The 14,201-nt window shown below is 44.1% G+C and overlaps 1 protein-coding gene across 2 annotated transcripts in view; it reads left to right on the top strand.

Moving 5' to 3' along the window:
- slc12a5b (solute carrier family 12 member 5b) overlaps positions 1-13,938 on the top strand; it is a 36,126-nt gene extending 22,188 nt beyond the window's left edge. Inside the window, exons 14-26 of one of the 2 annotated variants that reach the window (XM_077567911.1) lie at positions 22-120; positions 1,004-1,123; positions 1,208-1,312; positions 2,019-2,187; positions 2,271-2,466; positions 3,963-4,132; positions 4,206-4,337; positions 4,640-4,747; positions 4,930-5,046; positions 6,841-6,992; positions 7,871-7,885; positions 7,969-8,115; positions 12,435-13,938. In XM_077567911.1, the coding sequence (XP_077424037.1) occupies positions 22-120; positions 1,004-1,123; positions 1,208-1,312; positions 2,019-2,187; positions 2,271-2,466; positions 3,963-4,132; positions 4,206-4,337; positions 4,640-4,747; positions 4,930-5,046; positions 6,841-6,992; positions 7,871-7,885; positions 7,969-8,115; positions 12,435-13,731 (2,827 nt within the window). In that variant the 3' untranslated portion in view covers positions 13,732-13,938. Of the gene's footprint in view, positions 1-21; positions 121-1,003; positions 1,124-1,207; positions 1,313-2,018; positions 2,188-2,270; positions 2,467-3,962; positions 4,133-4,205; positions 4,338-4,639; positions 4,748-4,929; positions 5,047-6,840; positions 6,993-7,870; positions 7,886-7,968; positions 8,116-8,327; positions 9,466-12,434 lie in introns of those variants that run through there. The other variant, XM_077567901.1, reaches the window with a different exon arrangement.
- The last annotated feature ends 263 nt before the right edge of the window (positions 13,939-14,201 follow it).

Below are 14,201 nucleotides of genomic sequence, written 5' to 3'. Positions count from 1 at the left end.
CTGATGCTTTCTCTTTTTCAGGTTCTTCTTGATGTGCTACATGTTTGTTAATCTTGCCTGTGCGCTGCAAACTTTACTGAGGACACCTAATTGGCGACCACGTTTTAAGTTCTACCACTGGTGAGCTACATGTTTATTTTTAATAAGTAAATCACTTTTAATTGCTATTTAAAGGCTGGATAATGCTATTGTAGTACTAGCAAGGTAACAAGATTGTGCAAGATTTGCTCTGAGAATCTGTAAAGATGCCCACTGATTGGCTGGTCATCAGTCCAGGGTGTACCGTGCCTTTCGCCCCAAAGTCAAACCCGTGACCCTAACTCTAGGATAAGCAATACAGAAAATAGATGAAGGAATCTGAATAGGATCTTCATTTAACTAACTAACTAACTAACTCACTAACCCAGTTTTTAACTCATCATAAAGCATAAAATGATTATAAATAAAAACGGTATGATAAATTCCAGAACAATGTCGATTTCAAGCAATATCGAACATAAAATGAGAGAAAGCCAAAGTATACAGATAAAACCCACACCCTCCCCCACGCCGTGCTCTCGAGAGCTCTCCCGATCGCATGTTTCTTTAGGAACGCGACGAGTCTTACCTCGCTTTCTTTATATCCATTTTGCATTGCTCGAGCCAGCCCGCCATTCTACGTCACTGAGCAGAATGCGTTTGGCACATAAATAACAAAATTAATAAATAAATAACAATGGCCTCGTACGTACAAATAAAGTTCCTACAAAATGTATTAAACTGGAAATGACTTTTGAAAAATGAATCTCATACTTATGTTAGTAACAACCAAATAAATCATATGGAGCAAACTTGTCATTACAGTCGGGGTTCCTTTTAAGAAGCGGGTAGCGAGTACTAGAAGCCTGAAATGTATGGAAAACCTTAGCCAAGCTGCAAGCAAAATACAAATAATAAAAATAACATTGTGAGGCTGCCCGAAAACACCAGTTTGATCAAAAACACAATGCATTGTCCCCCACAGGGCTTTATCATTCTTGGGCATGAGCTTGTGTCTATCACTTATGTTCATCTGTTCCTGGTATTATGCCATCATTGCCATGGGAATTGCCACCTGCATCTACAAGTACATTGAATTCTGCGGGTAAGTAAGTCATCATGTGATGGAGACTAAATGCAAATGTCCTTTGAGGCACACATGCTAACCGAAGAAAATACGGTGTGACAGAGCTGAGAAAGAGTGGGGTGATGGAATCCGCGGCATCTCCCTGAGCGCTGCTCGATTTGCTCTCATGAGGTTGGAGGAGGGGCCGCCACATACCAAGAACTGGAGGTCAGTCACAATCAAGCTAAGTTGTGATCGTTTACTGGAATTGATGCTCAATTTGTGGTCACGTTGGCTGCGCTCTAGCTGCGTACTGTTGGAATTTATTTCTATATTAATATAAACTCAAGTTAATAATCTGACTCCAATTCGTGACCTTACCAAACTATCACCCATCCAACAATAGCGTGCTCGTTCTGCAATAGAAAGGTATCAGGAAGCCGGCATTTTCACACACGAGTGGATTTATTCCTAACACTCAAATCTAATACAAAACAGCTGGGGTCCCGGGTCCCTATCAATACAATTCTATACGTCTCTGTCTCAAGCAGCCGGCGTAGTCTCATCCGAGTTGCCCCAGTGAATAGTTATACTACACAGTATTTAAATGACACAGAAACAAAGGCATCCTGACATTATTCTATTGGCTACGTGTTTTCTGCAGTTTAACTTTAGCTTGCTTTTCATTGGCCGATCTTCATCCGCAGCGTCACTGGATGGCTTCTCCTGTTTTGTACTTTTCCCCCCCGGTGTAAAACAAATGTGATTTACAACATACTTTGAGCTTATCGCGGCTCTGCATCTCCCCTTGCAATTAGCATCCTTTGTTCTGAAACATTCCATTCCTGCAACCCCCACTTGCATCACACATCCTGTATTTCACCCCCATTCACACAAACTCTTATATTCCTTTAGTACTCATTTCTCTGCTCAGGCCGCAGATCCTGGTTCTTGTCAGTATGGATGCCGAGCAGAATGTCGAGCAGCCTCGTCTGATCTCGTTGACCAATCAGCTGAAAGCAGGGAAGGGTCTCACTATCGTTGGCACGTCTGTTCAAGGAAAGTTTCTTGACAACTATACTGAAGCACAAAGGGCCGACCAGGTCTCTGTCACTCATCCCACTAAGTGAAAACATAGTTTGTTCCGATGTCTAACGAATGCCGTTGATTCTTTGCCACGTTGAAGTCTTTGCGGAAGCTGATGGAGACCGAGAAGGTGAAGGGCTTCCCCCAAGTGGTCATATCCTCCAATCTGAGAGATGGGACATCCCACCTGATCCAGGTTGGAGGACTTGGAGGTTTGAAGCACAACACTGTGATGGTCAGCTGGCCACGGAACTGGAAACAGCCCGAGTTCCACCAACAATTCCGAAACTTTATTGGTAAGTTACTGCTGATGACGCACTCACTATATTTAATGTTTGTCAATTTGGTGTGACCACCGTCTACTGCATATTCTGTATTACCGTATTTTCACGACCGAAAGGCGCAGTCTCAGTTACGGGTACTATTTCTATATTGAACACATACATAAGGCGCAACGTATTATAGCATGGTAAACCATACGCTAGCTTAAAACATGTGGTAGCATGCTTTCACGCTAAAACATACGCTAGCATGCATGCTAGCGTATGTTTTTAAAAAGGCAGCGTTGAACAATGTATTCACGTTACTTTCGATCAATCTTCATCTACAAAAGTCCTCATCTTCTGTATCTGAAACGAACAGCTCGGCAGGTTTTCCATCAAACACGCCGGGTTCCCTCTCATAATTGTAGTATTGTCAGAGTCAGTCTGGTTACCGTGCGTCTCCTCAGAAATGATGTTGGCGTTTGCGGAAGCTTGAACATTAGTGCAAGCAGACACATTAACCCAAACATGCACAATCCAATCACAAATTGTGGCCTAACTCGCTCTCATAAAGCAAAATCACCAAGACGTCCATCCAAATACAGCCCAGGTTGAGGACTGGCAGGCATGATGAGAACCTGAAAGACTCAAATGAAAGAGGACATCATCTGTCAGTTGAGTCTTTCAGGTTGTGCCCAGCTGTTCGTTTCAGATACAGAAGATGAGGACTTTGGGGATTTGTGGATGAAGGTTGATCGAAAGTAACGTGAATACATTGTTCAATGTTGCCTTTTTAAAGACATATGCTAGCCCATGTTTTAAGCTAGCGTATGTTTCACCATGCCTGCGCCTAATAATACGGTATTTCACTAAGCGCTCCACTTGACTGACTCTGTATGTGAGCATTTGAGTCTTTCAGGTTCTAAAAGACTCAAATGAAAGATGAAGTCATCTTTCATTTAAGTCTTTCAGGTTGTCATCATGCCTGCCAGTCCTCTACCAGGACCGCATTTCCTGTATAGAAGCAACGTGTCGGCGGAAATGCTCCCATACAGTCAATCAAATGGAGCGCTTACCAAAGTAGCACACAACATTTACAGATTTTGGAACTCGGTGCACACAAAAGGCGCACCTCATTATTAGGCGCGCCGTTGATTTTTGAGAAAATGTAAGACTTTTGGGCATTGTGGAAATACTGTACATGAAGTATTTTACTTGAACAGTCAGCCCCACATTTGAGCGGGTACAACTCGAGGACAGACAGTTCCATTTGTCTAGTCCAGATGTGGGCATCAAGGGCTGAAGTCCTGCAGATTTTGCATGTTGCCTTCTCCAACACAGCTGATATATGATCAGCTCATCAGCAAGCTCTGCATAAGCCTGATAATGATCCTGTTGATTGGAATCAGCTTGTGTTGGAAGTGAGAAACCTCCAAAACCTGCAGGACTCCGGCCCTCGAGGACCGAGATTGCCCACCTCTGGTCTAGTCGCTCTCTAATGCAAATATTTTCCTCCCGTTACTGTGTAGAAGTGGTCAGAGAGACCACAGTGGCCAGTTTGGCCTTGTTGGTTCCCAAAAACATCTCTAGCTACCCGTCCAATGGAGAGCGCTTCACCGAAGGACACATTGATGTGTGGTGGATTGTCCATGATGGAGGCATGTTGATGCTTCTGCCCTTCCTGCTGCGTCAGCATAAGGTGGCAAATGCAAGACTGTCAAGTATTCTTTAGGTCGGATACGTCTTCACCTGGTGCTCTCCTTTTCCTGCAGGTGTGGAGGAAGTGCAAGATGCGCATTTTCACCGTGGCTCAGATGGACGACAACAGTATTCAGATGAAGAAGGATGTCTTAACTTTCCTCTATCACCTGCGAATTGATGCTCAGGTGGAAGTGGTGGAGATGGTGAGACTGACACGTAAACTCACCTACACAGCCTTCCATTTATTTATTTGTTTCATTTAATGAGCATCAATTCACGGCAGAAGCGGGTTTGGCACAACGGGGTATTACAAGCACTTTGGTGAAAGTGTGAAATCATGCAATACAAGAGCTTGATCAAAACTTCTGCCCGGCTCCTTGTAGATCCGTGTAACCGAAATGACTCTCAGTATGATGTAGTCCTGTCTTTACAACATATATCCATTCGCACCATCACCCACCATATGATGCTAGTTGCACATTTGAACTTTGCCTTCCAATCCTAGCATGACAGTGACATCTCAGCCTACACCTACGAAAAGACACTAGTAATGGAACAACGCTCACAAATCCTCAAGCAGATGCATCTGACTAAGAATGAAATGGAGCGAGAGGTAAGCATGCGTTTCTAAAAAAAAATTGGAGAAGAAAGGTGAATTTTGTTACTAAAGCAGCGGGTCCTAAAAGTATGATCTCCGACTATGAATTGAATTGGTCGGCAGCAAGACAAGTAGTACATTCCTGGGTTAAATGAGCAAGTGGCAATCATCCATTGCGTTCCTTTCTAACTCAACAGATTCAGAGCATAACGGATTCATCGCGTGGGTCCATCCGGCGTAAAAAATCCTTCGCCTCACGCTCACAGCACAGCATTGAGGAAGGAGTCCGAGTGGCCGAACATCCAGAAGAGGAGGTACTGACCATCGGAACTGTTTTGTTTTTTTCCGGTTGATCTCTTGGATGGCGTCCCAATATCACACAACTACGTCAATTATCCATCCTTTCTTTGATTAGTAGAGTTGAGTTGCTGGTGAGCCGGCTGACGGTGGGCAAGAGGTACGGCACAGCTCAGATTGGTGGACAGTCACAGGGCACAACTCAAGACAGACACACGTGGGCAATTAATAGTCTTCCAATGCATGACTTTGGCCTGTGATTGGCTGCTGATCCGTTCACCGTGTATCGCACCTCTCACCCAAAGTCAGATGGAATCGGCTCCAGCTCACCCGCAACCCTTAAAGAGGGCAAGCGGCACAGCAGAATTCCCTAGTGGCTACCACATCTACAGTTCTGAGATTCTCTGTTGGAATCTCGAATTACGCCCATTTCACACTGACTGCGGAACGGACGCCGTGTGTTTTCCGTACGGCATCCGCACGGACTGCAATTCACACCGCGTGCGTTGTGTGAGCAAATCCGCACCCGCCAGACCACAAGATCACGGGCGTTCACCCTGGAAAGTTGAGTTCACGCGATAACAACCGTGTATATCGGGTCCTGTTGGTAAACAATTGCCACGCTTGCCTGTTGTCACAACGAAATGCTTTTGGACATTATTTCTGGGACTTCTACCATGGGTAAGTACGGTTTATGTTATTTTGTCCGACTCATGTGATGCTACGTACTTAGCTGGCTTCCCTCGCCCAAAACATGAGTTCGCAAACGGTTTTATTTTGAAATATACCGGACCTGCCTTGATGTTGACGCTCGACTTCCTGGTGTAATTTCTTCAGCTTCATGAAAATGCGCTTGCGGTGTGCACCCATACGCAAAACGCCCCGCGTCCGTTTCGCAGTCAGTGTGGATTGTGTGTTAGGCCTTCCTATGTGGAATGTTGTCCCTGTGCACGCATGGCTTTTCTGCAGCTTCAGCTTTACGGCTTCATCCCGCGTTCCGAAACGTTGCAAGTATGAGTTGATTGAAGACCGTCTGTGGGCGAGAATGCGAATGTGAACGCTCGTTGGTCTAAATATGTCGTGGTTGGTCCGTGACCAGTTCGGGGTGCACCCTGCCGCTGACCGAGACGGTCCTCAAATGAATACGACCATATAGGTCGTTTTGAAAAGGTGCCAAATGACGACCAAGTCTTACATATTTTAGTTTAGCGACCTCTATCGGCCATTTTAAATCCCAAACTGATCATCAAACCTGGTCCAGTGTTTATCTCACTGAGCTATTTGTCCACTGATTGTTTTAGTGTTGACTACATGTTTTTGGTCTACAACCTCACTGTGCCTTTTCCTAATCTCAACCATTAGTGTCCCATGTGAAGACGAAACGTGTACTGTACGACCTCACAGAAAGCCGAACCTTAACCCAAGCATTAGTCCGTGACAGCGAATTGACATACATATTAAAATGAACACTAAAATCTTTACTGTGCGGTTAGCTCAGTGAGATAGACGTTAGTCTTATGACCAGACGATCCGGGTTCGAGTCTCAATTTTTTCGCTATTTAACATGGCCGATAGACGTCGCTAAATTACAATATATATCGTATTTTGGTGCATGGTAAAATGACCAATATGGTGGTTATTGTTGGAGGACTTGTTGCGCTTAGCCAAAGTCAGCTGGGCTCGGATCCAGCTCAGCCGTCTCAGTCGGAGGACACGCGCCACTGGACACCGACTTGACGCCTTTGCTGACGAGTGCCACACTGTGGTTATGTCCCCCGTCTCAGTCGGCGTCTGTTTCCAACCCCAAACAGGTCCAGCTGATCCACAGTAAGAACGCCTCAACGCCTGCCAGCCCCACCAGCCTCACGGCCCCGGCCGGGGGTGGAAACACCTGGACGGACAATAAGGACGTTGACAAGGGGAAGAACCTGGGGGCGGGCAAAGACCCTTTCAGCATGAAACCGTGAGTAGCCTATAAGCTTCTTGATGAAGTCAAATATCAATGGGCCGCCTTTGGTAGCTTCCCTTTATCCCCTTACTACACCAAGGTGCCGTTTGCCCTCTGCTAAAACCACAGTCAGGATTGCATCCAATTGTTTCCAATTTTTCAAGCGAATTTAATGAAAATGCGCAAAACAGACGTGCGACTTTTGCCCATTTCCATCTGCTCTTCTTTTGCGAATATTGAGAGGTCGCTCCGCTGCTGTAGGTGGCGCTATACACCATAGAGATGATGATCCAGCAGTCATTTAAAAGAAGTAGAAGAACAGGAAGTGCCGTGCGATGACGTCGTATGAGTTTACCTTTCTTTGCTGTTTTCCATCTAAAATAGCATTAAAATTCGCTTCTTTAATTAATGCCAAAAAGATTTCTGTTTGGTCCCCCCCCCCAAACATACCTTACTTTATCGGCCGCCATTGCTTTGTGACTACAAATGTACATGTGACGTCATATCTGATGGAAACATGCGACGTGTATGTGGTCTTGTCAGTGTTTCCATCGCCAAAATAAAATTAGCATTTTCTTTTTTTCAATACGCTTCCAAATCCACCCCCTCCAAGCGCAAAAACTTCTTTGCAAAAGTTTTCGCGTTTCCATTCAGTTTTATTTTTTGCATTTCTTGAAAAGTCAAATAAAAATGGGTAGATGGAAACCCAATTTATGGTACAACACTGGAATTCTTCCTGGCTGCTTTCAACCTCCTTTCAATATCGGTACTGCACGCGCTGAGGAAAGCGGTGAAAAAGCTGGATGGGCAGCGTGAAAGGGGCCTACAGCTTCTTGTGTTTGTCTTCTTTGTATTTCAAATGTTATTTTCTCCCTCGCGCCATGCTTCTGCAGGGAATGGGAAAACTTGTGAGTACGAGCATGTCTCCCCGTGACCAACGGTTTGATCCGAATCGTTACATGCAGTGTTTCCGTTTTTTCTCGTGCGCAAGGAACCAGACCGATCTGAGGCGCATGCACACGGCGTTGCGGCTCAACGAGGTCATCACAAAGAAGTCCAAGGAGGCCAAGCTCGTTCTGCTCAACATGCCCGGACCCCCGAAAAATCGCACGGGTGAAGAAAACTGTATCCTTGCCGTGTGTACCGTTGCGGTCCGTGTCTGCGTTAATGCATGCAAATGGACAAACGGTCCATTTTTGGAGGCTTTTGGAACAGGTTGGCTGCCAAAAGGAGTATTTGATGGCGTTGAAGAAAAACGTCATCATGAAATAAGGACCATGTAAAGCAGTTCCATCTTTCATATCCCAGCTTATCATGTTAGTCTTTGTCCTCCTTTACTGAGACCTGCAGACATGGAGTTCCTGGAGGTGCTCACGGAGGGTCTAAACCGGGTTCTCCTGGTCCGAGGGGGGGGACGCGAGGTCATTACCATCTACTCCTGAACATCCCGAATATATTTGATCCGCAGGCGTCAACTGGCTCTCACAAAACCTCCCTCAAGGAGAAACTTTGCAGGTGGCCCCGTCCCCATTCGACCGCATTTCACCTCTGCTTCGATTCCCACTCCTTCATGAAGAATATTTTTGTCTTTTCTTATTCTGTCATACAAGCTTCTTGTTTGAATGTTCATTTCGATATGTATTCATCTTAAAAATGTTTATTTCTCTTTGTTGTCTGTAATAAGTTTGCATGGAGGCACACAGGTCAAGTGATGACAATAAATTCAACATCAACGTCATATTAATTTATAGTTGGCAAGCAGAGTAAGGATGCGTGATTATGAAGAAAATGTGAATCATGATTCATTTGATAAAAATTGCAATCACGATTAGGAAAATCTTTTTTTTTTTGGTACAAAACAAGAACATGTTTAAACATGTAAAACATAATAAGACAAATGAATTTCTTCGAGACGCTATCATTACGAAAGTTCCTTGGACCAAACAATTTATTAAAATTTTCATTTTAAAAATGGAAAAAATGCAAATATATAAATTTAATAAACTCTTAATTAGTATTAATACTATTTTATTTTTGTTTACGATTATGCCAATTTTGTAATTGGAGTGTAATAATTGAAATTGTAATTGAATTTCAATTAATTGCACGGCCCTAAAGCAAAGTCAGACATTGTAAAATTTAGAGATAAAACCTTGCCTCAATTGCTATAAAAATATGCAAATGAATGTGAAGTGAATTGACGCTTTTTTGTGAAGTTCACTTACAGTAATTAAGCTCACAGATCAAGTTTCCCATCCAGTGCATCGCAATGTCGCACCTGTGTGCGTGAGTGAGTGAGTGAGTGAGTGAGTGAGTGAGTGAGTGAGTGAGTGAGTGAGTGAGTGAGTGAGTGAGTGAGTGAGTGAGTGAGTGAGAAGGTGGAGTGTGTACAGAAGAATAACATGTAAATAAATATGTCATTTTAGACTTAGAAATACAAATTGAAATGTGTGTGTGTCAATAAAGGTTTTTGTGTTGTTTCATTTCATTACCAGTTATTGACAGTGACTCTCTCTCCTCCTTCAAATCAAAACTCAAAACACACCTATTCCGGACTTATATTCCATTTAATGTTTCCTGCCAGTTTGTCCTTTTTATGGTATTGATTTTTTTCTTTCTTTTTTTTCCCTGCCCAAATTTTGGGGTTTGCTTTTAATTGTCTTAGTTTAGTTTACTCTGTCCTGTAAAGTGTCCTTGGGTGTCTTGAAAGGCGCCGATAAATTTGATTCATTATTATTATAAAGATCAAAAAGTGGCGTCATGAATCTACTGTGGAAAATTGGAGATGTTACAAGTCTGTTCAGTAAATATTCAAGCCAGTCGAATAGGTAGAAAACTTGACAAGTTTTCACTTGAACTTTGGTGAACTCTCCTCAGGTGGTAGCCAGTTTACTTGGGTGTCCCGCCCAACTATTTAAATGTACTGAATTGAATTGCAAAACCTGCACAAATATTTGCTGTGGCTTCATTAGCCATGCGCATAATCACATTTGTGAAAACACGGCCTTTAAAAAGAGGTCATGACTAAGACCAGGAAAAACCGTTGATAGTGAGAAGCCAATTGATCTTATTGTAAGCCACGCCCACGTGACCTAGCAAAGCAATCAAGACGCCGTGTCTGCGTCGGCGCACGAGTCAAACAAAGCAATCCAGCTCCCGCTGATGCATTGCGAGGTCATCCAAAAGCCAGGAAAAAAAAAAATCACTCAAAATGTTTCAGCGCTGAAGCCGCGGCTTGTGTAAGAATGATAATCGTTATCCCGATGGACTGAGCGGCGTCCTGCTGTCGTCACGTGCTCGCGGCTTGTGTAAGAGAGATAACCGTGTCCGGTTTATTCCCTTCCCTAAACCCTCAAACAAATCGGAAAAATGTGCCAGAAACGATGACGTCTGCTCTTGCACCAAAGTCATGTTCTCCATTGTTGTTTTTAGCTCCAAGTCGCTAACCGTCCACGCCTTTCTTGACTTACTATTTACTAATCATGCCAACAAAACATTGAAACTATGATGTAATATAAATTCAATGGCTGCGTATTGCCAACAACCTCATGAAACAATGAGTATCATGACACAGGGGTCACGAATCTCACGATACGTATCGCGATACACGTGTATCCCGGAACGTGGCCTTCAAGGCCATTCATAGCCTGATATTTGACATTACATATGTTTTCATTAAAACTGTCATATGTATACTCAAAGGATATTTTTACTATGCTGAATGGCAATTTTTTATTTATTTTTTTCTAATGTGAGCAGCGCTTCCAATTTGCCGCCAGCTGTGCCCGGTCAATATGTATGCGCACTGCATAGTAAGGAACAACTTCCAGAAACGTTACGAATGATATCGATTCTGACGGCTCTGTATCGATATGTATATTGTAACTAAGGATAGACCGATTAATGGATTGATTATCGGTGCCGGTATTTGTCATTTGAACAAGTATGGACTTTTGGATGAATCTGAAGGCCGATAACGCCGCTAACGCCGCTATCTCACTCAGCGCTGAATGCTTGCGAACGTAGCGAATTTGGGGTTTTCATCAGGATTTGTAAGATGTTCACAGACCGTTTTTACTTGTTGCAAAGAAATGTTGAACATGTTCAGACCATTTTTCACTGTCTGCAAAGATCATTTGAAATCTTTTAGCCCTGACAAAAAAAAAACAAATTTGCTACGTTCGCATGCGTTTGTCGCTCAGTGAGATAAAGGGAACTTTTCAATCGATGTAATTATTTATTTATTTCCACATTACTGTACTTTACAAAAGATGATGCTCCCTACACTTTTTATTTTTTTTAAATGAAACATTTTGTTAAAATTAGGAAATGATGTTGAATTTTTGGAAAACTTTATTTGCAGTAGAAAACTTTAGGGAGTTATTTACTTTGTTTTTTTCATTTAGTTGAACACATGCTGATGAGCTCCTTGCAATTCTTTTCAAATATTTTTTTAAAATCAAAAAAAAAACTTGAAAGTTTTTAAAAGTTGTTTCAGCAAACACACTTAATGGCATTTCAGCAAAGTATTTTTATTTAATTTTTTTGACGCAAAATATTTCCTTTTTTACTGCAAATGAATGTCAGCTTGAAAAACCGGTTATCGGCCTCCTTGACTACTAACTCTTTGACTGCCAAAAACGTTAAATAACGTTTAGTAAAATCCTATGGAGGAGTGCCAAAGACGTTAAAAGACGTTTGTTTCAAAACAGAGGTGAAACTAACCATTTTCTATTGTTGATTACTGAAAAACGGAATAAGGTAGAAACAAACTTTTTTTTCTGATGAACGATGAGAGTCCAATCTTTCATTTGGTAGTATGTGTGTTTCCATAGTCCAAACACATAATTTTCTGTGGACCTTGAAAGATCAGTCAAAATGCTTAAATCGACTGGCACCCACGGCATCCCTTTTCTGAAAACGTCTGGCAGTCAAAGAGCTAATAATCGATATCGGGATGGGCCCTAAAGAAAAAAATTGGTCTGCCAATAATTGTAACGAGGCCCGCAGCGATACATATATTACCGTATGGCTTGTTTGAGCTAACCCCCCCCCCACCCCCAGCTTTCTCCCAAAAGAAGAGAAAATATGAAAAGAGAATATTGTTAGAATCCAAGTGGGAACATTCAGAGTTAGAACACGAGGAGCCGAACATCTCAATAAACAAACAGCAAGACATTTTTACGAGCCAAGGCAAAGTTCAAGCTCCTGAATATCTCAACGTGTTTGAGCGCGCGCGGACTTGAACGTTGTCCTCTCTTATCTGCGCTAATGATAATCCTGCCTTGGGATAAAACAACTGCCATTCCATCCAAGCGCTCCCGCCATGAAGTCAGCCGGCGGCAGCGGCCTGCGGTTGAAGCTGCCCGTGTTTGTTTTGGCCGCGGAGGTGACGATTGTGGCTCTGTTTGTCACTTTTGTCACGTACGACGAGCACGCCGACGCCAGGTTCCAAAGCAACCGGACCGAGGCCATGGGCAACGCCGTCTACAAGGATTACCCCTTTTTTGCCGACATTCAGGTGATGATATTCATCGGCTTCGGATGCCTGCTGGCCTTTTTCCGCCACTACGGATTCGGCGGGATGGTTTTCAACTTTCTGCTGGCGACCTTTTCCATCCAATGGGCAGTTCTGGTGCAGGGCTACTTCCAGTTCAGCCACGACGGCAAGATCCAGCTGGGCGTGATCAACCTGATCACTGCCGAGTTTGCCTGCGCCGTCGTGCTCATCTCCTTCGGGGCGGTGCTGGGCAAGACCAGCCCGCTGCAGCTGCTGGTCATGGCGCTGCTGGAGGTGCCGGTGTTTGCGCTGACGGAGTGGGCGGTGCTCAAGTACCTGAAGATCAACGACGCCGGCGGCTCCATCCTGATTCACCTCTTTGCCTGCTATTTCGGCTTGGGGGTGACCTTTGCGCTGTACAGACCTCGCCTCAATAAAGGTCACGCCAAGGAGAGCAGCAGCTATCAGTCGGACCTCCTGTCCCTGATGGGGACTTTGTTCCTCTGGGTCTTCTGGCCCTCCTTCAACTCGGCCTTGACCCTGAAAGGCGACGACCAGCACAGGGCCATCCTGCACACCTTCATCGGCCTCAGCGCCTCCACCCTCACCGCCTTTGCGCTTTCGGCGCTACTCAACAAAAATGGCAAACTCAGCATGGCCGACATCCAGAACGTGACGTTGGCCGGCGGCGTGACGGTCGGCGCCTCCGTCGATATGATGATCTCGCCCGCGGGAGCGTACGTCCTGGGAATGTTGGGCGGCACGGCGTGCATGCTGGGGTACAAGTACCTGAGCCCCGTCTTGGCACGTCGCTTCCGAATCCAGGATCAATGCGGGATTCATAACTTACACGGGCTAACGGGACTCATATCTTGCATGGCTGGGATTTGTGCAATCGTGACGGCCAGCGAGGAAGTCTACGGCCCGAGTTTGTACGAGACTTTTAGGCACAGAGCCCCCAGAGAAGGAGATCCGAAGCTGCTTGAGCTGCAGGCTTTAATTCCTGGTCTGCAGCCAGGTTTGGGCCGCAGTGCCCGAGAACAGGCCCTCTTCCAAGTGGCGGCCATCTTCTCCACCATAGCGGCGGCGGCCGTCGGAGGCGTGCTCACGGGCCTGGTCCTCAAAATGCCTTGCCTCGCCGCACCTTCCGATGATTCATGCTTTGATGACAAAGTATATTTTGATGTGCCGCCGTACAGTTATTTACCGCTTAAACACGAAAAAGCCAAAGATAAAGAGGAAAGTGTTGCCTAACATAAAATGCTGTCGTCATGGAAACACTGAAAAACAATGTGTCTTTGGGATATACATATAAATATAGTTAATATTCAAAAAAGTGTGTAATATTTATTGTATGAGTAAATCTGTTTAAAGAAATAAGAATATGAAGATCGTGATTGCCATAGAGACATGTTTCACATTTGTGCAAAAACTAAGTAAAAATAAACACGTTAAAACGTGTCCACCTTTACATGACTGAATGGAACAATTGTTGATCATGATTAAGTTGGTGAAACAACAAGCATTCGGGCCACACCACCATTTTATTGCTGTCATTTTTAACCCCTTCGGATTCATAGAAGATCGCAGTGGAAATGACGTAATTGCGTGTCTAAACCAATAAAAACGCATCATTTGGATGATGTCAACACTTCCTTTTTATGATTGGATCCTAGCTAACCAATCACAAACATAAGTTGATTTGCATGATGTTTATGTTAAAA

Source organism: Vanacampus margaritifer, chromosome 1, assembly GCF_051991255.1.
Source record: "Vanacampus margaritifer isolate UIUO_Vmar chromosome 1, RoL_Vmar_1.0, whole genome shotgun sequence".
In the NCBI taxonomy this organism is placed as follows: Eukaryota; Metazoa; Chordata; class Actinopteri; order Syngnathiformes; family Syngnathidae; genus Vanacampus; species Vanacampus margaritifer.
This window is presented reverse-complemented; position numbering and strand designations above follow the sequence as displayed.